The sequence below is a fragment of the Cetorhinus maximus genome, chromosome 5, assembly GCF_964194155.1.
Source record: "Cetorhinus maximus chromosome 5, sCetMax3.hap1.1, whole genome shotgun sequence".
Taxonomy (NCBI): Eukaryota; Metazoa; Chordata; class Chondrichthyes; order Lamniformes; family Cetorhinidae; genus Cetorhinus; species Cetorhinus maximus.
This window is the reverse complement of record NC_135883.1, coordinates 78,646,675-78,668,502: the sequence shown is the minus strand read 5'-3', so window position 1 is coordinate 78,668,502 and position 21,828 is coordinate 78,646,675. Positions and strand designations below refer to the sequence as shown.

Here is a 21,828-nt window from a genome sequence, read left to right as displayed (position 1 = left end):
CAGAGCTAGAAAGGCAAGATCATAAAACACAAGGAGCTTGCTATCAGCTTCATAATGGCGCCAATAAGTCTGGGAAGCTTTGTCCTATCTTTAACAAAAACAGAATTACCTGGAAAAACTCAGCAGGTCTGGCAGCATCGGCGGAGAAGAAAAGAGTTGACGTTTCGAGTGCTCATGACTCTTCAACTCCTATCTTTGTTAGAAATACAGTATAGGTTTTTCATATGGTTTTCCAGAATCAAGGAAAACTTTGGAATTTAAAAAAAATCTACATTTCTACTTGGAAATAGGCTGTGTGTGTCATGTTGCCCTAGAAATGAGTGATTCAGGGTGAAGCCTTGGTTAGAAAGTTATTTGGTTTAATTTGTGTGTGTGCTTGCTGACAGATGCAAGCAATTCAGTTCGAGGTTTGTGAGGGAAAAGCAAGTGAAAGATTTGCTCTACCTTGCAGCTAGTGGAAGAAATCTACAGTAACCCTCACAGATCAACTTCAATAGTTAGTTTAGAAAAAACTATACAGAAGCTGTGGGTGGAGGCTGGGAAAAAAAAAGTCTATGTACGTCCAAAGCCAGGGCAAAGAGCTGAAGAGTCCACAGTCGTGAGGCTTTAAAGAAAATTAGAGGATCACTTAGCCAAAGGCTAATGGAAGGATGCTAATATAATGTGTACCTTGAGGAATAGCTGAAATACTAAGGAGAATTTAAGTAAATTCCAGAGGGCTGTGAGTTGATCCCAGGAAAAGTGAACGAAGCTTCAAGATTTTGCTAAGAGAACTCTTGGAGTTGTTGGTGCGGGGGGGGGAAGTGGCGGTACAAAGTAGAACTGAGTTCACAGCATATGTCTTTATAAGCTATAGTGTTATGTTAGTAATGCTAGCTTTGTTTAATTCCTCTTTATATATGCAATCAAATTTTTTTGTTAAAAAATGTGAAATCTTGTGGTATAGTTCTGTTGGCTAATTACTGAGGTTCAAATTTCTTCTTTAAAAGTTAACTGTCCCTAATAGGATCATAACAGATGACTTTGCAGCAAATATGAAGTTAGCAGGGCCAACTTCTTTCCATACATGATAACCAGCTGTACCTCGAGGATGGTCAGTACATTGGAAACAGATTTTACCTTTCACCAGGCCTTAAAAGGTTGATAGTCTGAGACGTAACCCTTTTTTAGTTTTACCACGTCATACATTTACCAACTCAATACCCAATACTGTAACAACTCTAAGAAATCAATTGTTTGTTTTCATACTTTGCTACTGTTGTAGAACATAATGGAAAACTGAAATCTGGATATTTTCCTGTCAATCTGAGCTGTCAAAAATGAGAATAGTGTATACAAATAAACTACTACAGATCATAACTTAACACTTCAAAATTACAAAGAGAAAGATAAATCTATTGGATCTATTCCATCCTAGGGGAACAACTGACTTTTTGATTAAAATTTGATCCCTGATATTTAAAAAATATATAGATGGACTTATTATTCAGCCATGAATGATCAATGAACTGTTTTGATCTTTCCATGTAAAGTGAAAATATTTCCTAGCTTCTATCATATCACAAGCAGTATGCACCATTAAACTGTTAAGCCACCTTGCCCTATGTTCATGATCCTCCAATGGTATTCTACATCTAAAGGTTGCAGTTAATGAGTAAAATAGCTAGAACCATTGGACAGACATCACATTCATCACCCTATAAATAGCCTTTGATCAAAGCAGAATCTCAATACCACAGAGACTACAGTATCAAGAGACTCAGCTGAAACAGCATCCTGAACAACTTGCATTTTGATTCAGTGAAGGTTGTTTCCAGGCTTTGCAGATTGCCAGAGGATACCAAATATTATTCAATAAATTTTAAGGGCAGATATATATATTCTGGGGCAGGGGTCCAGAATCTGTTTCTTAGGTGGTAGCCTATTTTTTACCTAGTACATTTGACGGTAGTTAAGATTTTTTGGAACCAAGATACTGACAATAGAAATCCTCTCTCACCCCAAACCCCTTTGCTTAAATGTTACAAGATCCCAATTTTTATGGAAACTGGTCATTCATTAGGGCAATGACCTCATGTATGCTATTGTCAAACACTGCAAAAAGACTGTGATCTAATTTCTGTTAAAGATGATTATCAGTATTTATTAGATATGTATATATAGTTAAAACAGGATATTTCTGAACACAACCTTAACATTACAGCAAAAGTGAGAAAAACTGGGAACAGTGTTTCAGTAATATGCGAGCTTTCTGCCACGCTAGAAAAATAACAGGTAACTTAATGTGATCATTACTGCAAGTGCAAATAACCTAAATAAATTCAGTTGTCTTCTGCTTATTGATTAGCTTGCATTTGATAACAATTCTTTCCCCTTTCCATCCACACAAATTTCTTTGCCATAGCTGTCTAACCAATGAGGCATGCCGCTTGAATTTAAATATTCAAGTTAATAAAAAAAAACTTTCATTGGTGTTTACATAGAACCTCTCAAATAACATTTGTGGCTTACAAAATGTACCAACTGATACATTGCCTAAAGTTCGACAGCCATGATAACACAATAATATTGACAAATAGTTTATTTAAGCAGCAAATTTGCATTTTGTTATACAGTTCAGTCTAATTTTAATCCAAATCTGAAAAACCATATGCAAGCATACAATCTCAAAATGGCACAACTTGTATTAAAATGTGTAATGCATCCCCTAGGAATATAAATATAGGCCTTTCCATATTGTTCATTAAGATTACACACAATACAAAGGGGTGTACGTGGTACAAAGTCAGACTAGTTCCATTCAGTGCAAATATTGCAAACACCAGACAATTGCAAGTTAATTTTAAGTAAGAAGTCTAGTTGTATACTGTTAATATGACTAAGTGCATTGTTACTTCATTTAGTGATTATTAACTGCAGGCACAAAACCAAAGCTGTCAACAACGGAGCAAAAAAGATAAGGTTAAACTGGCACCATTTTAATGCAAAACTGAAAAATCAATTTCAGCATTGGTTCAGACACATTTCTACCAAATGGAATGCTTTTTGTCTGGAAATTAGGTCAAACTAAAATAAATCTACAATAGTCAGCAGAGCTTGAAGATTAAGATGTGGCAACCTGGCACAGAAAAAAAATTCATAAGTCATTTTGTCCCAAACATTAAGGAACTTAACATTGTATATTATTAAAACAGTGACACTTGAATTTGCGAAGCATGGCATTTTAAATTATAAATTACATGTTCTATTACACATTGCTAGAAAGCACACTTTGGATAGTTTAATTTTCTAAATTATTTGTTTGAATATGTTTTGGGCTTCAGTAAATAATCCCAACTCTATTGATGTTTAATGTTACGCCAGCATTCGAGTGCAATGTCTTATGCTAAATCTTCTGAATTCATTGCCTCACAGATGCCCAGATAATGACTCCCACTATCACAGATAAGACTACCAATACCACGATTAAGATGCACATCTTCTTACGAGATTTCCGCTGTGGGAAAGAAAACAAAGTACATCAAATTATTTCTAAATATAATGGAGAGAAACAAAAAGAAACAAGTCCATCAATAGGTAGATCTCAAGTATGATAGAAAGACAGCACTCTACAGTTAACTTTGCATGATGATTAAATAATAATTCAGCAATACAATTTAATAGTTCTGAAGTTAATTACAACAGTAACATATTTATATAGCACCTTTCAAGTAATGAAACGCCCAAAGACACTTCATAGGGACATTATAAAGCAAAGTGTGACACCAAGTCACATAAGGAGATATTAGGTCAGCTTAGCACAAAAAGCTTAGCCAAAGATGTAGGTTTTAAGGAGTGTCTTAAAAGAGAAAGGTGAGGTAGAGCTGGAGAGATGTAGGGAGGAAATTGCTGAGCTGGGGGCCTAGGCAACTGAAGGCATGGTCACCAGTGGTGGAGCAATTAAAATTGGGGATGCAGAAGAGATCATAATTAGAGGAGCAAAGATATCTCAGAGGGTTGTGGGGCTGAAGGAGATTACAGAAGTAGGGAGGTGGTCATGGACAAATTTGAAAAAAGGATGAGAATTTTAAAATCAAGACATTGTTTGACCAGCAGCCAAATGAAAGTGAGTGAGCAGAGGGTAAGAACAATGAGAACGAAAACCAAACTTTTATGGCTATTTTAAAATATCTCATGCACTTCGCTATTTACCCATTAAATTTTCCAAAAAATGCACCATACCTGGTAATCAGCTGCTCTGCTAAGTTGTTGGTTTGCTTGATGAACATGTACTTCAGCAGTTTCCACATTGGCTTCTATGCTATCTACAGAAACATATAGGAACATTGAAATTATCACTCAAACAAAAAGAAGTTTTCATATATACAGAAAGAAATATCCTACATCTATACAGAGCCTTTCATATCCTTTGGACATCACAAATTTCTCGATGGGCAAGGAGTTACCTTTGAAGTTAGAAATGTTTTTGTTAAGTTCTCAACCACCGAACCCATACAGAGTTCGGCCTTGGCGTTTCAGAGCATAGACCACATCCATGGCGGTAACAGTCTTGCGTTTAGCATGTTCCGTGTAGGTGACCGAGTCTCGGATGATATTTTCCAAGAAAACCTTGAGAACCCCGCGAATTTCCTCGTAAATGAGGCCGGAGATGCGCTTAACGCCCCCACGACGAGCGAGGTGGCGAATGGCAGGTTTAGTGATTCCCTGGATATTATCTCGAAGGACTTTCCGGTGCCGTTTCGCACCCCCTTTACCGAGACCTTTCCCGCCTTTGCCTCTACCGGACATCACACCCGGAGATAAAGCTTTGTAATCTTTGAAGTTAGAGGCGGACAGAACTTAAATTTGTTTTGTTTATATGATTACAACTACAGTTTCAGATGTGCCCAAGTATTCTAACACAAATTCAGTGAGAAGATTTAGAGGACATTCCAAAACAGAGAGAATGACTTTTTTTGGATCATCTCCGTGCACATCCCCCCAAAGAAACACAGATGAAATGATCAACTAAATTAACAAAGTCAACCTAGCGGTCAACTAGCACAAAGTGACAGGTCAGTGTGCAAAATACGGCCCAATTTAAAATTTACAAACTCTTAAATAACAACCACGTACAAGTCCAGGGCAAAAGATCACTCAAATCGATACGTTTCATATTTAAGCCAATCTAGATAGCAGCAACTTGATTGTAATTTGCCTTTAGGTTAGGGTCAAGGTACTTCTTTGCCAAAAAATACAAAGACCAACCAAGAACAGTTAGTGAACAGATGGAGGGAAGTGTTAAATGAAGTTTACATGTGAAGTTCACTAAATGCATTGTAATCTTAAACTGATTGAATATAGACTGCACAACTTGTGCAGCAGTCACCAATTTCACTCATTACTGTAGAATACCAAAGGGCACCGACAAATACGCATTCAATTCATTATGGGGATCATCAGCCTAAAATAATGAAGCCTCCATAGTGCTATCTGCTAATTCAATACTCACTGGTGTTAACAACCCAATGAAGATAGTGTTAAATCCCAGGATTTCCCCTCTGTTCCCTTGACATCAATTTTTCTTTAACCAGCATAATCATAAGTTTGAATATGACCTAATAGTCACTTGTTATGTTTCTGTTTTTGCCAAAAGCTCTGGGTACATACAGTGTGCGCGCTGTGGCACCCTGCTGTGGAACGCTGTACATAGTTTAAGAAACCCAACGTATGGGCTGTGAAAGCCGAAGATACTCAGCTGATTTCAGCAACTTGCTGCATACTATCAGCAAGAATTCAGTTTTTTGTTCCGAGATCAATCCAGCAAATTCATTATGACTACTACAATATACACAATAGCTCCAACAAAAGCACCAACTTCTGTCAATTGACATTTAGGATCAGAAGAATGTATTCAAAGTGAGCACTAAATCTTTTTGCAAAAAACATGAGGCTTAAGAACCACTCTGTATCTATAATAGTGATTGATGATAATGGTGCTGACCGCATTGTCCTTAGCTGGGGATCCTATCAAATGTACAAAGATAGAATTTCCTGGGAATTAAAATTGCTGCAGTCTGAATACAAGGCAAAAGTCTCTCCTGGAAAGGAAAACTTTGGTGGAGCCCCGCCTCCACTAAAAGGCAATAGGGATGGAGTACAACTTTGGGAAATAAGTTACTGATGGAGAAGTCAACAAGAGCCAATGGGCATTCACATTTTAGGGGAGCCTCTGAAGTTGTGCTAGGTCCAGATTCTAATGGCATTGGAAGGAACGGACATCAAACAAAGTTTGAAGTAAAGCTAATCATAACTGAAATAACTGAGGTAGACAACTGTGAACTAAAGATGGCTCAACTGATTTATCACATGCAGAGCACTTTATCAACTGTTTTAGAAAGTAATACTTAAAACTTGAACACACATGAATGCAATTTCTTAAAAGGACAGTGTCCTTAGGCTAATTTGGCCTTCCTCCAATGTGATGATAGTTGCCTTTTAGAATTTACACACTGAACAAAAGAAGAATTCAACTTTCATGATCTGGATGTTTGAGAGTTAGACTTAGGGCAGAATTTTCTGTGCCCGCTGGTGGCGGGTGTGATAGGAGATGTGCGCAGACATATGGCACGATTGGTTTCACGGCGGGAAGGCAGGTCATGATCGTCCGCTCTGCCTGCTAATGGCGGGCCGCGTTTCCCACCAATGGTTGGCGGGGAGCTTTTTATAATACATCAGCATTTCATTAAAAGACCATCCCACCAGGATCTTGGACCCCTGTTGGATCGTCCGTCCACATCGGCGGGAAAGTACATTGACGTGTTTCACAACAGCACGCAGGTGACGCACACTTGGCAGCTTTCACTTTGGGGGAAACTGAGGTGAGTTAACAGCATCGTTCTGCAGCGCTCACCAGGGTTACCTGTTGTTTGGCAGGCTGCAGGGGCGCCAGGGGGCCAGGATAAAGCACCACCCTGCTACGGAGGCGACTGTTGTCTTGGGCGGGGAGGGGGGGGGGGGGTGCAACTGCTGCCCTGGCGTTGGATCCCACGCACAAGAAATCAAGGTGGGGGGCAGAGTGCACAAGGGAAGTAGCCACACAATAGGGACACCTGTATAAACTGACCATTCCTCTGCAGGTGAGATAGTTCAGGTGCAGCCACAGTGATATGATTGGGGTCGGGCTCCTAGGCTGCTCCCCCACGCAAGCAATAGGGAGGCAAAGTGACACCAAACACCACCAACCACCTCCCCGACAAGGCACAGACTGCAAGTCCGCCACCACTTTATTAGACCGCAGAGTAGCTGGACTGCACACGTTGTACAATCTCTCCTCACCAACGCTGGCCACGAAGCAGTCACTGCTGAAGGCACTCAGCCCCTAACAATCTCAGCAACTAGGATAGGAGCAGTCTCCCCCATGTCCCAGGCTGACAGGGCAGCCATGCAGCATACTCATCTCTGGCCATCCGAGGGGTGGCCAGCACTCTCCGGGAAGCATTAAGGGGCCATCACACAGGGCCAGGAAAGGTGCTAAGTACACCCATGCTAACCATGAATCTCTCCCTCTCTCTTTCATGCCACAGGAGGACCACATCAGGAGCATGGAGCCTGGTGACCTAGCTGTATGCCTACGGAGAGTGAAGTAAAGAGAGGGAAGAGCGACCGAGGCTCAAGGCTATGCAAAGGGAGGAGCAGCAACCTCAGGAAGAAGGGGCTGCTGGCGCTCCCGCACACACTGCCCAGAAGCGACAGCGAGCCGTGGCTGGTCAGCACCTAGTGACACCCAAGGTGTATAGATGCTGCCTGTCATTCCTGCAGACGACCGAGAACCAGTGTCGCTGATGACTGCGAATGTCCAGGGACCTGGTTACTCACATCAGCCACTTACTGCAGGACTTGGCGCCAAGGGGACATGGATGGCATCGACTGCCAGTAACCGTAAAAGTGACCGTGGCGCTCAATTTCTATGCCAGTGGTTCCTTTCAGAGCTCTACAGGTGACTTCTGTGGTATCTCACAAGCTGCCACCCACAAATGCATCCATGAGGTCATGGATGCCAGCTTCGAGGGCACACAACGTTGTGGCATTTCTCCCAGGGCAGCCAGGATGCAAGGGCCATTGGATTCTCCTGGATCTCGGGATTCCCACAGGTGCAGGGTACGATTGACTACACCCATGTGGCGTTCAGGTCTCCACACTACACGGTGGAATACATTAAACGCAAGGGATTCCACTCATTGAATGTGCAGCTGGTACGTGACCACCAGAAACGCATCCTGCAGGTGTGTGCATGGTTTCCAGGGAGTGTGGAGTTGGTCACAGATCCCTGGAGTCTTCCAGGGTCCACAGAAGCTGCAGGGTTGGCTCCTTGGGGCCAAGGGTTACCCGCAGAGGCCATGGCTGATAACACCCATGCGGTGGCCTCAGACTGCAGCAGAGCGACGATATAATGAGGCTCATGCTGCAGCTCGCAACTTGGTGGAGCAGACCATTGGGATGCTGAAGTTGAGGTTCCGGTGCCTGGACTGGGCTGGTGGAGCCCTGCAATATAGCCTGTAGGGAATGTCACGCATCGTTGTCGTTTGCTGCGCCCTTTACAACCTCTAATGCTCCAACGGGGAGGCAAGCTGGCTGAGGAAGAGCTGCAGGTCTCCTCGATGAGGAGGACGCCGATGGGTATGAGGGTGAGGGGGTCCTCGGAGGCAATGATGACGGAGATGAGGCCCTCGCACTGGCTAGATGAGGCAGGTGCACTTGGGAGGCCCTCATAGCTGCTAGATTTGTGGAGGATGACGACATGCAGTGAGGTGTCCCCATAGATCCTCACATTGCATCTGTGAACATTTGACTCCAGTCTGGCTTATGGCAGCGCCAATACCCTCAGAGAATGCTCTTGTCATGGTGGGCCCCAGCCTGCTTTCGGAGTTGCGAAGTTTCTCGCTGGGGATGATGGCAATCTCCTCGCAGACCCTCTTGTTGGTGTGGAAGTCATTGCCAAGGCGGGTGTAGTATTTCTCAATGATCACTCGGGCGGCTTTCTTGGTGATACAGTGGAGGCCCTAATAATCGCTCGATTGCAGGAGAATAACAACAACATACATTGAGGACACTCCATAAATCTTCACTTGCCTTTGAGTATGTCTGACTCCTGTCTGGCCGAGGGTAGCTCGCTTGCTCTCCATGATAAGGGTCATATCACAGAGACGCAGCCATAAAACTTTAGAAGTTCTGATGCTTTGTCCGCCTTCAGCACCTCAGCTCTTCAGGAGCTGGAGCACTGCAACAGTGGTCACAGATGCTAGAGATGGGGGACAGAACCCTCCTTAAAAGGTGCTGAAAGCACATCGAGAGAATGAGAGAACTCTGTGACGCCTGCCCACTACGTACCGGCAGAAATGACAAGCACAGTCAAGGTGCAGGCATCAGTAATGTTTCCAGGGAGTGAGAGGCTGGGCCATCACTTTAGTCTGAAAGCTTCACAGAGTACAGGGAAGAGGCCCCAGACTGAGACACCTGCCTTTATCTTGTGCAGAAAGGTTTCACATATGAGTGACAAGAACACTGCTCATCAGAACAAGGAGCCATAGGCAGGGAGACATTCTTGGAGTTTATTGACAATCGTGAACAGTTTGTACAAGTGATTAACACCCATGCCCAGGCTGTGCAACTCATTCTCCTTAACTGTCCTAACCCTGTCTCGCTGCTCTCCGGGCATTGACAGTGGAGGTGGAGGCAGCCTGCTGACTGTGACGCCCTGTCTGTGATGACTTTGGCGAGCGTCCTCCTGAGAGCCGAGACTTGGTGGGCCCCAGACTGCTTTCGGGGTCCTGCTGCACGGCAATGGCACCCCCTTGGCCCGTGGAACTGGAGCTGCTGAGGTCACAGGAAGAGGGGAGTCGGATTGGTTGGACATTCTCGGAGTCACCTGGATGGATGGGCCCAGAGCATGTACCTGCTGATCCTCCTCCCTATGGGTGCCCGGGGGACCCAAGCTGACTCCTTGACAAGCAGGGATACTTGGAGTGAGATCAAACTGCCCAGCACCCCTCTCTTGTACACACAGCTGGAGGCCAACTCTGGCAACAGCGATGGAGTTGAGCCCACGCAGCAATACAGGAGTGAGGTCCTGGACCAAGGTCTCCATGGCGGCCGCCATCCTACCAGTGTTGACCTCGGTGTGTTGCCAGTGCTATCACCTCAGCCTGAAGGCAGACGAGCTCCTCCACTGTGCCTTGCAATCTGAGGAGTGCAGCGGACATCCCTCCCTGGTGTTCCCGAGCTTGCCCTTGCAGCTCTAGCAACTGTGACATGACTGAGTTCAGAGGCTCGTCATCTGACTCGGACTCAGCAACGTTCTGGCCTTCATTGGTCCTCTGAGTGCCGGATACCTGGGAAGTCCCTGCGGCCACCTGCTGTGGATCAGAAAGTGTGATGTCCTCACCAGATTGTGATCCCGGGGTACTCTAAAGCTAGGTCCTACCGAGTTGTGTATCATTGTGCTGGCAGAGGGTGTGGGTGAGCGCCGTGACGGAACTTCAGGGAGCATGCCTTCAGATTCCTTTTCAGAGATTTCTTCGGGGCTTGATTGGAGACCCTGGGTCATGGGCTCTGTCAGCTGTTTCCCAGATGTGCCTGTGAGAGCAAGGAGAGATAATTAGTGCATGGCAGTGGCCTGTGAAACAGGACACATCACTAACAGCTTGGTTGTCTGGTGGATATTGCACTGCTGGGTCCTCACTTGGTAGAGCAGCGCTGATCTCATCAAGAGCACAGGACCGGTCCTGAATCTCACTGGCCAGCTGGATAGCTCTGTTTTCAAAGTCCGTGAGGACCTTGATTTCGTGCATTCCGCCAGCGGTCTGCGATCTTTCTCTCGTTGTGTGCCAGCTTGTCCTGCATGGATAGAGATGGAAAAAGAGTAAGCAGGATGCCTGCCAGGCCAGATGATAAGTGTGCCTGGCTTGCGTGGGTGGTGAGTGATCCCATGGACGGGATGAGGACAGTGAGTGAATATGAGAGTGAATGGTGATGTCCCTTGAACTGGCAGTATGTGAGGGTCCTGTGGATCTGTGATGAGTTTGAGAGTGAGAGAGCAGAGAGTGATGAGAAAAGTGACATACGCTGGTGGAACAGAGATCATCATTCATCTTCTTTTGGCACTGGGTCACTACCCTCTTTTGCAGGGCAGTGGCGCTGACCACCGCTGACACCACTTCCCATGCTCCCGGGCAGCAGTGGGAAGCTGGTGGCGATGAGCGCTGTGCTGGCAGCTGCCTTTTAAACATGGCGCCCAACGTGATGCAACAGCGGAGTGATGGCTTTCATTCGCCCACCCGCCATGGAAACGGCGTGTTTCCCAGGAATGCATAGGTAATGGGGTCGGCTCGGGGCGATAAGGCCTGAAAACCCGCCATCACCTTTGGCAGGTGGAATACCATTTTGCCTGCCCGCTACCGTACTTAGTGCAAATTTGGGAAAATACCGCCCAATGTCAATAGGCCAAATCATCCAGTAGTTTTCAGTAACTGAATCTCACCTTTACACCTGTTATGCCCAAACTACCTTGAGCACCTCCAAATTCATACCTGCCAAGTTATACTTGTTGCTTCTGCTTTCTTTAAATTCAATACATCATTCCACTTGCTCAGGCATTCATGCAATATAATACTGCAAATTGAACCATGAAATATTGCAGTGAATACAGAGAGTTCTGCCAGTCAGAGCCAACCTATTTTATCAGACCTATCCTAGGATTCTTGCTCTATATTTATGCGGCTACAAGTGCAAATACAGTGCAATATTCATGCACAATAAGGACAGAAACCACAAGGATGGTTCAAGCAAAATGTATCTAACAGAAGTTGTATTTAAGATACACAGTTGAGGCAATACAAAAAGGCCAATCTTCGAACCAAAATTACAACAGGTTTAACCTTGACTTGACATTATTAGGGAAAAAACCTGGATTACATCAATTAAATGCAGTAATTTACAAAACAGGAAGAAAATCTTTAAATACTACTCTGAAAGAGTGCACAACAAAACACAGTTACTCATTTGATTAGCTTCTGGTAAGCCTACAAATTATTAATTCATCTCAAAATTTCTGATAGAAGATACTGTCACTCAACAGGTTTAAAATTGCTGTATCTGACTCCAAAGCTGTATAACAGAGCATTGCCAAGGGCACTATTGGAACACAAAATGCTTACCAACCAGGTCTCCTTGCTCATGAATCATCATTCCCAAGTCTTTAAATATTTCATTAATGTCCAGGATATCAGACTGAAATGAACAGAAATTTAGTCAAGATAATTATTTATTTATTCATTCATTCATTATTGTTAAATCCTTTACCCCCAACCTCCTCCGCCCCCACCCCCCTCCCCGCTCCCCACCTCACAGGACCATCTGCCACTTGTTTTTATGTCTTGCTTCCAGAGTGCTGACCCTTGTTCTGCTATTAACACATTCTGCTATCTTAGCTTTATGCCACTATCAGCACCTTCTTTAGTCTTTAACACAGTTATTAACAGTCCCTCTATCTATGATATCTTTGTCAAATTTCTCAACTCCCACCTTTCCCTGACCTGGAACTCCCTCTGCCTGAGATATCTACACAAAAATAAATTAAGATAACTTGCTTTGAATATACTATTCCTCAGACTATAGTTATCACATGCTTTCAGTGAAGCGAGGGTGGTCAGGTATAGAAAATTTGACACTTCTTCCAGGGGTTTATACTCATCACCTTATGATTAAGTGCTATTTCCACAACTCATGTATAAAAAAAATTATTTTCTGAAAGAAATCTGTTAACCTATAACCCTATTAATTTTAAAACATGGCTTCAAAACCAGGTTACTTATTCATTTGGAATATCAAACAATTTGCAGCCTAGTTGGTAACAGGTTCTTGAAGAAATATATTTAACACCATTACTTGATTTATTCTCCCAATGGAGGAATAGAAAAGAAACTAGTTATTTTCATGGAAGATAAACAGATGGCATGAGAGGAAAGCCAAGTGATAGAATAATCATACATGATGGAGCAGGCCCAAGGAGCTGAACAAACTACTCAAGTTTCCTACTCTGGATTTTATGATCTGCAAGACCCTTAGGGATTTAGAATTTATTCACTTGACCAAAGATGAGAAAAACTGCATCGGACATTTTCAAACTCTATTTATTACAGACTGTAGAGAGGGATTAAAGAGAATAACATTTATAATTACACTTGGAGACTGAATCTCGGTACATTATGGAGACAGCTAGTAATGATAACTACTATCATTAGCTACTGCAGGGTAGTTAGTCTGAGCATTTTAGCAAAGACGTTAAGTTGACATTTCTTCCCTTAATCCAAGGTCATCCACTGCATTTGAAACCATTAGTATTAGATATGATAATCACAGCCTCAAGGCCAGAGGTTTCTATTGCAGTGATAGTTGGAACAAATTTGGAAGACTTTCATATAGATTGGGACAAGCAGACAAGCACATGTCAGAAAGACATGGAATTTCTTGAGTGTATCCTGGGTAGCTTCCTAGAACCAACGAGGGGCAGGTCATATTAGTTTTAATGGGTAATGATTAACAATAATTAACAGCTTAATGGTACATGAATATTTATTTAATAGCAATTATATTAAGATCAAGTTAAATATGGTGTTTGAAAAGGGAAACAAACAGCTACAAGATTCTAGGTTTAGGTAAAGTTGACTTTAATGGGATGAGTCAAAGACTGCTCATAGTAAATTAGGCAAACCTGAATGGGTAAAATGATAGAATCAGTGAAAGGTGTTTAAAAAAATTATTTAACGTGATACAGAACCAGTTTTTTACCCCTAAAGAGCAAAAGGTCTACAATAAACTTTGGGTTATCCAGCCCTGTACCAACCAGAACTGCAGGGCTGTGCCTAACAAAGAGGCGGTACCTGCCTTACACCTGCACGGCGGTTCTCACTTCAGAAACCAGGCGGTGGCTGCATTCATTGCAAGTGTTGCGTTTGCCCGACCAGTTTGTTTACAGTGGCCCAATCTCACATTCGGGCAATGTTTGGAGCCAGAAAAGATGTGTGAGAATTTCAAGGAGCAGCTGCTGAGTGCACTCACCATAATCTCGGCAGCAGGTTGGAGAGGAAGCAGGAGACAGGCCGGGTTGTGTGCGGGGAAACCAGGATTAGGGCTGGGAACTCTATCCTTCCTGTTTTGGAAGGAGACATGCACAAATTGGGTTCAGTAAGATTGCTGCTGGCTTTTTATATTTAATTAAAATAAAATTGGCAGTTTATTGGTGATAACTAGTTGTCATGGCTCTAGCCTATACATAAAGGTATGTGTGTGTCAGTTGCAAAATCCACCAATTTTCTGTAAATTTATAACAAGTTCCAGTTTCATCACAAAAACTACTTAGTTTTCAGCATTTCCAAACACTGTCAGGTCACCTTGGCATGACTAGCCAAGCTTCCAGTAGAGATGCTAATAGTCTTAGTAGGCTGATACCTGGACTCTGAGGGTTAAGCTAGAAGGAGCAAACAAATAGGGTAGCATTCCCTGGAATTTTTGAGGTTAAGGGGTAGTTTGATTGAAGGTTTCAAGATATTAAAGGGAACAGGGGAGGTAGATAGAAACCATTTCCACTCGTTGGGGAAGTTTAGAGTTTATCTTCTGCAAACAGCAAATGAAGCTAAATCAAATGAGAATTTTTAAAACTGAGGTTAATAGTTCTTTTTTTGCCAAAAGAGAAATGAACAGTATATGGAGTTCAGTGGCAGATCAGCCATGATCTCACAGCAGGACAGGCTCAAGGGACTAAATGGCTTACCGCTTTTCCTGTGTTCCACTACTGAACAAATGCCCCATGGTGAATGAAAAATCATTCCTGAAGGTGTGGCGAAAGAATACAAAACATTATGAAATGTACAGTTTTGATAAATACGTACCTCCAGCTGCTTAATAGCAGACTCTCGCTCTTTGATGAGCTCCAACTCCTCTACTGTAATTCCATCTTCTACTTGATCTTGAAACTGATCCTGACTATTTAACATTGAAACCAACTGTTAGTGCTGAGACAAGATTACTTGATTTTATTGTCTAAACATTTCAATTTTATGAATATGAAAGATACTTCCTCTCATATCCATTCAAGTCCCTCATGCTGACATGTGGAAGTTATTTAATGCTGAGACAAAAGCAAAAAACTGCGGATGCTGGAAATCCAAAACAAAAATAAAAATACCTGGAAAAACTCAGCAGGTCTGACAGCATCTGCGGAGAGGAACACAGTTAACGTTTCGAGTCAGTATGACTCTTCAACAGAACTAAGGAAAAATAGAAAAGGGGTGAAATATAAGCTGGTTTAAGGTGGGGTGGGGGGGACAAGTAGATTTGGATAGAGGGCCAGTGATAGGTGGAGATAACCAAAAGATGTCATAGACAAAAGGACAAAGAGGTGTTGAAGGTGGTGATATTATCTAATGAATGTGCTAATAGGTGACATTAAGGGCAGAAAGCAGGACGGGCAAGGTACAGATAGCCCTAGTGGGAGTGGGGTGGGGGGAAGGGATCGAAATAGGCTAAAAGGTAAAGATAAAACAATGGATGGAAATACATTTAAAAATAATGGAAATAGGTGGGAAAAGAAAAATCTATATAAATTATTGGAAAAAAGGGGGATCGGAAAGGGGGTGGGGATGGAATGCTGACTTTTCTAACAATATAAACATTTTTGTAAACTATAAAAACAAGCTCTAGGATCAACACACACTTTTCCTACATCTAGTGATGTGACGCACATTGTTCTGTTGACGGAAAATGGGTTTTTAAATTAATTGGCTAAGATATATTTATCTTTTGCAAGTTTGTTCTCTTTCCCTTAACCCACTTTCCAGCTTCTTTATCAACTCACACTCCTCCAGGTATTAAGCCTAAGATGATCTTAGAATTCAGTTTCTAAAATAACTGTATAGAGAGTTCAGTGTGAACAAACTCAAACAAGCATTAAATGTTACCTGAATCAGTGGTAGCACTCTTGTTGAAACAGAAGGTTGAGAGTTTGAACCCCACTCCAGGGCAAGAGTACATAAATCTAGGTTGACCCTTCACTGCAATATTGAGGAAGTGCCGCAGTCATTTGCTGCCTTTCAGATGAGGCACTAAACTAATGACACTTCTGCTTGAATGAGCAGAGATAAAAGATCGTATGCCACCTGGAAGTTCTCTTCCAAGCCACTCACCATCCTGACTTGGAAATATATCGCCGTTACTTCACTATCACTGGGACAAAACCCTGCAACTCCCTCCCTAACAGCACTGTGGGTGTACCTATAGCACATGGACTGCAGCGGTTCAAGAAGGCAGCTCACCACCACCTTCTCAAGGGATTTAGGGATAGGCAATAAAAGCTGGCCCAGCCACTTCCCATAAATGATTTTTTTAAATTCAAAGAACAATAGGGAGCTATCCTTGTTTGCTGACCAACATTCCACACGGTCACTCCAACGATTTTCTGATTATTCATCTCATTTACTATTGGTGGGATCTTTTTATATATAAATTGGCTACAAACCTGCCTACCAACAAATGTGACAGCACATCCACCAATGGCTGGTACAGAAATTATACATAGGGTACTTGGTCAAGGGTAAGATGTGTGAAGAATGGACTTCATTTTGAAGGATTTAACAAAATTTTTTAGGGGGTGGTGTCCAGACTGATTTCTTACAGGTGAATGTAGTTCCCATACTTCAAAAGGAGTGTTATGCCTATTTGCCATTTTTTTGGGACCTTGCTGTATATAAATTAGCTACTGGGTTTACCTACAAAAGTAATTATCCTACAAAAAAAACTTTGGTTGGGAAGTACTTTTGGATATGCTGAGGAAATATATAAATCAATTTCTTCTTTCTGAAATAGAATATAAGGAATGCACTTTCTGCGGAATCAATATTGAGCCAAGTGTTAAAACAATAGTGTACATTTACTGCTCCACTTATTTGTAGTGAGTTGTATATTTAAACCTTTTTTTGCTGGGGAGCAGACATTCGGTGTACAATCTATTTTCCTTACCTTTCAAGTGACACGAGATTTCCATCTCTTTGGCTATCATTTGTCTAGGAAAGAATAAAAAAATTCTAAGTAAAGAATGAAAAATAATTGGATTTACCCTTCAAAGTGTAAAAGCTTTGAACTAGGATTAAACAAATCAGATATCAATTCCCACATAATATTAATCTATTCTTTCTTTTACATAGCTAATCTATTATGTAATTCAAGCGTTTTGTATTTTTCCAATTTTTAACATTTACAGCTTTTTATTTCCCTTCTTCATTACAAATGCATAAAAAATGTTCTGTAAACATGATTGGATTTTGCTAGTTGAGGCCACAATACTGATCCTTGTGGCACTCCACTAGTCACAGCCTGACAGCTTAAAAATGCCCCATTTTTATCCATACTCCCCATCCATTAACCAATCCTCTATCCATGCTGATATATTACCCCTAAATCCATGATCCCTTATTGTGCATATTAACCTTTCATGTGGCACCTTATCGAATGCCTTTTGGGAATCCAAGTGTACCACATCTACTGGTTCCCTTGTATCTATCCCACTAGTTACATCCTCAAAAAAACTGTAAACAATTTGTAAAACAGAATTTCCCTTTATGAAATCATGCTGACTTGTTCTTATCATACTATGCTTTTCCACATGCCTCATTAAGACTTCCTTAATAGATTCCAGCATTTTCCTGATGACTGATGTCAGGATAACTGGCCTGTAGTTCGTCGGTTTTCTCCATCCCTCCTTTCTTGAATAGTAGTGTTACATTTGCTAACTTCTAATCTGTTGAGACCATTCCAGAATCTAGCGAATTTTGAAAATCATAGCCAGCGCATCCATCATACCTATAGTTATCTCTTTCAAAGCCCTACAACATAGACAATCAGGTCCTGGAGCTTTGTCGGATTTTAGTTCTTTCAGTTTCTCCAATATTTTGCTGATATTAATTAGCTTAGTTTCTTCACTCTTATTAGCCCCTTAGTTAGCCTCTTTGGGTATGCAACTTGCGTCATCTACTGTGAAAACAGACAAAATATGTGTCTCTGCCATTTCCTCATTTCCCATGATAATTTCACTCGCCTCTGCTTTTAAAGGACCAACATTAGCTACCCCCTTCCTTTTCATATACTTGTAAAAACTCAATCTGTTTTTATACTCCTGGCTAGTTTTCCCAAATTCTGTTTTTTCCCTCATCAAATTTTTGGTGGTCCTTTTCTGGTTTCTAAGACATTCCCACACCTCAGACTTACTGCTATTCCTTTCAACATTATAAGCCCTTTAAACTAATACATCCTTAATCTCCTTAGTAAGCCACGGATGGATCTTTCTCACCAAGATTTTGTTTTTCAACGGAATGTATTTTTGTTGAACATTCTGAATTTATTCTTTAAATGCTTCTCACTGTTTATTTACAACAGCACCTTTCAATCAATTTACAATAAACCTTAGCCAGCTCTCCCCTCATACCTAGGTAAGATTCTTGCTTGTGATTGGAGTATGTCGTTTTCAAACTTAATGTGGAATTCAATTGTATTATGATCACTATTTCCCAATGGATCTTTTATTATGACATTGCTTATTAACCTTGTCTCTTTGTATAATATAGATCTAAATAGTTTTACCTCTAGTTGGTTCCACAACATATTTTTCCAGGAAAGTGTCACAAAAATATTCTACAAGCTCATATTCCAGACCACCTTTACCGATTTGATTGATCCAGCCTATATGAGGATCAAACTCCCCAACTATTACATTGCCTTTGTTACAAGCTTCAATAATGTTTTTGTTTTATGCTCTGTCAAAAGTAAAACTACTTTGCAGGAGCTTAAAAATCACTCCCACCAGTGTTCTCTGACCTCTGCTATTCCTATCCCCACCCATACTGATTCACCTTCCTAATCTTCTGAGCCAAGATCTTTTCTCACTAATGTCCTCATGTCATCCTTTATCAGGGCTACTGTTCCCCCTTTTCTGTTCTGTCTTTTTGAAATGTTGTGTATCCTAGAATATTTATTTTGCAACCTTGGTCATCTTGTGACCGTGTCTCTGTATTAGCAATTAGATTTATGTCGCTGGCATCTACCCGGCAATGTGGAAAATTGTCCAGGTATGTCCTGTATTCAAAAAGTAGAAATCCAAACTGGCAAATTACCGCCCGAGTCTACTCTCGATCATCAGTTAAGTGATGGAAGGGGTCACCAACAGTGCAATCATGCGGCATTTGCTTAGCAGTAACCTGCTCACTGATGCTTAGTTTGAGTTCTGCCAGGGTCACTCACCTCCTTACAGCCTTGGTTCAAACATGGACAAAAGTGTTGAACTCCAGAGGTGAGGTGAGCGACTGCCCTGGACATCAATGCAACATTTGACAGAGTGTGACATCAAGGAGCCCTCGCAAAACTAGAGTCAATGGGAATCAGGGGGAAAACGCGCCACTGGTTGGAGTCATACATAGCACAAAGGAAGGTGGTTGTGGTTGTTGGAGGTCAATCATCTCAGTTTCAAGACATCACTGCAGGAGTCCCTGGGGTAGTGTCCTCAGCCCAACCATCCTCAGTTACTTCATCAATGCTCTTCCTTCCATCGTAAGGTCAGAAGTGGATGTTCGCTGATGATTGCATAATGTTCAGCACCATCTGAGAAGAATCAGGTGCTGAAGCAGTTCATGTCCAAATGCACAGGGCCTGGACAATATCCAGGCTTGGGCTGACAATTGGCAGGTAACATTCACTCAAGAAGCTTGACACCGTCCAGGACAAAGCGGCCCGCTTGATTGGCACCACATCCACGAACACTCACTCCCTCCACTACTGAAGCACAATCTCAGCAGTGCGTACTGTCTACAAGATGCATTGCAGCAATTCACCAAGGCTCCTTCGACAGCACCTTCCAAACCTCCGACCACTACCATCTAGAAAGACTAGGGCAGCAGACACATGGGAACACCAGCACCTAGAAGATCCCCTCCAAGCCACTAAAAATCCTGACTTGGAAAGAGATAGTCATTCCTTCAGTGTCACTGGGTCAAAATCCTGGAACTCCCTTCCTAACAGCACTGTAGGTGTACCTACACCACAGGGACTGCAGACGTTCAAGAAGGCACTCACCACCACCTTCTCAAGGGCAATAAGGAATGGGTAATAAATGCTGGCTCAGCCAGCAAAGCCCACACCCCACGAATGAATTTTTAAAACTTAAGCCATTTACCTTTATTTGTTCATCTATCTTATAACAGATGCTCCACATATTCAGCTAAAGTGACTTCAATTTTACTTTTCTTTAATACTATTCCCTGCATGTACCTTAATCTCTGGTGCATTATTACTATTTCCTGTCACATTCAGCTCATCTTTACCCTCATCAATATACTTTCCTATTGCCTCAACTTTTATTTTAGGAATTTTAATTCTCCCTTCACCCGAACCCGCCACGTTTTTTGTTCATCTAAAGCCATTTTTCCCTACTCTGACCAAATTTTCTGGTGCACTCTTATGTTTGTATGCTCTGTCCCTTCCTATCATACTCTGTTACCCTGCACTCCTGCCTTGTCCTTTCCCTTTAACTTTCCAAATCCCCCCTCATGTGAACCCTTCCCCCCCACTATTTAAATTTAAATTAAATTAAATTAATCTCTAGCTATACAACTCCGTAACATCAAGAATACTGCATTTTAATTGTTGGGAATTGGGTTATTTTGCTAACCCACAGCCCATTAATGAGCTGCACCATTTGAAAGGGCATCTGCAATCAGTGTGCATCTTAAGACTGGCACAGTCAGCAGAAGGCAAGGTTACCCAAGTATGGAACTGTTTTTTGATTTGACCTGCCTTCTATCAGCTGCTCACAGATATATGAAACAACCAATTGATGCATAAATCAGCATAGAATCATTATAGCTCATAAGGCCATTCAGCCCATTATGCCTGTGCTGGCTCTCCTAAGGAGCAATTCACATGCTGCCACTTCCAGCCCTCTTCCCATATTTCTGCACGTTCCTCCTTTTCAGATATTTAGAAAATTTAGAAGACACAAAGTTACAGCACAGGAGGTGGCCAATCATGTCTGCAGAGGTCAAAAAACAACCAGCCAGCCTAATCACATTTTCCAGCACTTCAGCCATAGCCTTGGAGGTTACGGCATTTCCAGGCACCTTTCAAATGAGTTGTGCCTCTACTATCCTTTTAGGCAGCGAGTTCCAGACCCTACCACCATCTGGGTGAAAAGAATTCTCATTTCTCCTCAAATCCTTCTATAAATCACTTTAAATCTATGCCCTCTAGTCACTGACCTCTCTGCAAAGGGAAATAGGTCCTTCCTATCCACTCTATCCAGGCCCCTCACAACCTGATACACCTCAATCAAATCAGCCTCCTCTGTTCCAAGAAAAACAACCCCAACCTATCCAATCTTTCCTCAGTTGCAATTTTCCAGTCCTGGCAACATTCACATAAATCTTTTCTGTACCCTCTCTAGTGCAATTACATTCTTTCTGTAATGAAGTGACCAGAACTACACGCAGTACTCAAGCTGTGTCCTCTAACTTGTGTTTTACGTAGTTCCAACATAACCTCCCTGCTCGTATACTCTATGCCTCAGCTAATAAAGAAAGTATTCCATATTATTCCTCCTTAACCACCTTATTGACCTATCCTGCTACCTTCAAGGATCTGCGGACATGCATCCAAAGTTCCTCACTTTCTCTAAGTCTCTCAGTATCCTCCCATTTATTGTGTATTCCTTTGCCTTGTTTGACCTCCCCAAATGCATCACCTCACACTTCT

General features: G+C 42.2%; 1 protein-coding gene across 2 annotated transcripts in view; it reads right to left on the bottom strand.

Annotated features, from left to right (window-relative positions):
* Nucleotides 1-2,566: 2,566 nt before the first annotated feature.
* LOC144680747 (syntaxin-7-like) overlaps nucleotides 2,567-21,828 on the bottom strand; it is a 58,668-nt gene continuing 39,406 nt past the window's right edge. For both annotated transcript variants that reach the window (XM_078542084.1, XM_078542083.1), the window contains exons 6-10: nucleotides 17,053-17,096; nucleotides 14,928-15,021; nucleotides 12,195-12,267; nucleotides 4,222-4,304; nucleotides 2,567-3,496 (exon numbers count right to left, since the gene is read on the bottom strand). In XM_078542084.1, the coding sequence (XP_078398210.1) occupies nucleotides 3,401-3,496; nucleotides 4,222-4,304; nucleotides 12,195-12,267; nucleotides 14,928-15,021; nucleotides 17,053-17,096 (390 nt within the window). In that variant the 3' untranslated portion in view covers nucleotides 2,567-3,400. The remainder of the gene's footprint in view (nucleotides 3,497-4,221; nucleotides 4,305-12,194; nucleotides 12,268-14,927; nucleotides 15,022-17,052; nucleotides 17,097-21,828) is intronic.